This window comes from Propithecus coquereli, unplaced genomic scaffold (genome assembly GCF_000956105.1).
Source record: "Propithecus coquereli isolate 6110/MARCELLA unplaced genomic scaffold, Pcoq_1.0 Scaffold77, whole genome shotgun sequence".
Taxonomy (NCBI): domain Eukaryota; kingdom Metazoa; phylum Chordata; class Mammalia; order Primates; family Indriidae; genus Propithecus; species Propithecus coquereli.
The window spans coordinates 6,620,532-6,621,672 of record NW_012153840.1 but is presented as its reverse complement, the minus strand read 5'-3'; the positions used below and the strand labels follow the sequence as shown (position 1 = coordinate 6,621,672).

General features: G+C 37.2%; 1 protein-coding gene across 2 annotated transcripts in view; it reads left to right on the top strand.

The window, feature by feature from the left end:
- SLC25A33 (solute carrier family 25 (pyrimidine nucleotide carrier), member 33) overlaps window positions 1-1,141 on the top strand; it is a 31,820-nt gene that overhangs the window by 22,663 nt on the left and 8,016 nt on the right. For both annotated transcript variants that reach the window (XM_012662633.1, XM_012662634.1), the window contains exon 3: window positions 372-449. In XM_012662633.1, coding sequence (XP_012518087.1) covers window positions 372-449 — 78 coding nt within the window. The remainder of the gene's footprint in view (window positions 1-371; window positions 450-1,141) is intronic.

Below are 1,141 nucleotides of genomic sequence, written 5' to 3'. Positions count from 1 at the left end.
TCGAAAGCTATCTCTGAACCTGTTTTGTTATTATGCGGACATTACTCCCTGTATCAAACCCTTTGCCAGATGCTCATCCTACCTTAATAGGATTTTGGTGTGTAGTAGAAACCCTGAACCTCTTCCTCCTATGTGAACAAGGGAAAAGGCTTCTTGAAAACATCTGATGCTTTTGAAGCTTGTTTTTTCACTGTAATTTATTAAAGTATTCTACAGCTTTCTGATTCTGTATTGTAATAGGATCAGATAAAAGTTTGGGGTCTCTTAAATATTTTATTCTCTCAAGGAACTAATGTGAAGGTTGACTCCTCATCGTTTTGCATAGGCCTTGCTGGAGGGGTTTTAAAGGTGTATCTTCTCTTGTTATTCAGGTCAATCTTGGAGAAGGAGGGACCAAAGTCACTTTTTAGAGGCTTGGGTCCAAATTTGGTTGGAGTTGCACCATCAAGGTAAGCATTAAACTTTTCAGCTTGCTCACTACCAGCAATACATAGTGCTAGGTCCTTTCTTACCATAGGCTGATACTGCTAAATGACCATTTTCTTTTTCTGTATTGGATTTGCCTAAAAATATCTGATATAGGGAATAGTATAGGTGTGTCTTTTGGTGTATGTGAGGGAAGATTCTAGTTATTGTATTCTTAAGTATGAAAATTATTATTACCTGTAATCTACTCTAAGTGTGCTACTCTGAGTATGGCATGTGATCAGTAGCATTGCTGTCATTTGGGGGCTTGTAAGAAATGCGCACCCCAGACCAGCATCAAAATCTGTATTTTAGCAAGACCCCCAGATGATTCACATGTACTTAAAAATCTGAGGGAGTTGTAAAGGTTTTTAACTTTACTTTTTATAAAGTGATAACCTCATATTTTTGCAAGGCTTAATTCTCTTTAAAGCTTGTTAGAATATATAGAGCTATACTGTCCCAGTATGTACGGTAGCTGTTTAAATGGATTAAAATGAAAGGTTCAGTTCTGCATTCTCACTAGCCACATTTCAAGTACTCAATATCTGCATGTAGCTAGTCTCTACTGCATTAGAGAGCATAGACTCAGAACATTCCATCTTTGCAGAAAGTTCTGTTTAGATAGTGCTGATAGAGGGAGGATGACTATGTATGGATATAAAAGTGAAAGAGA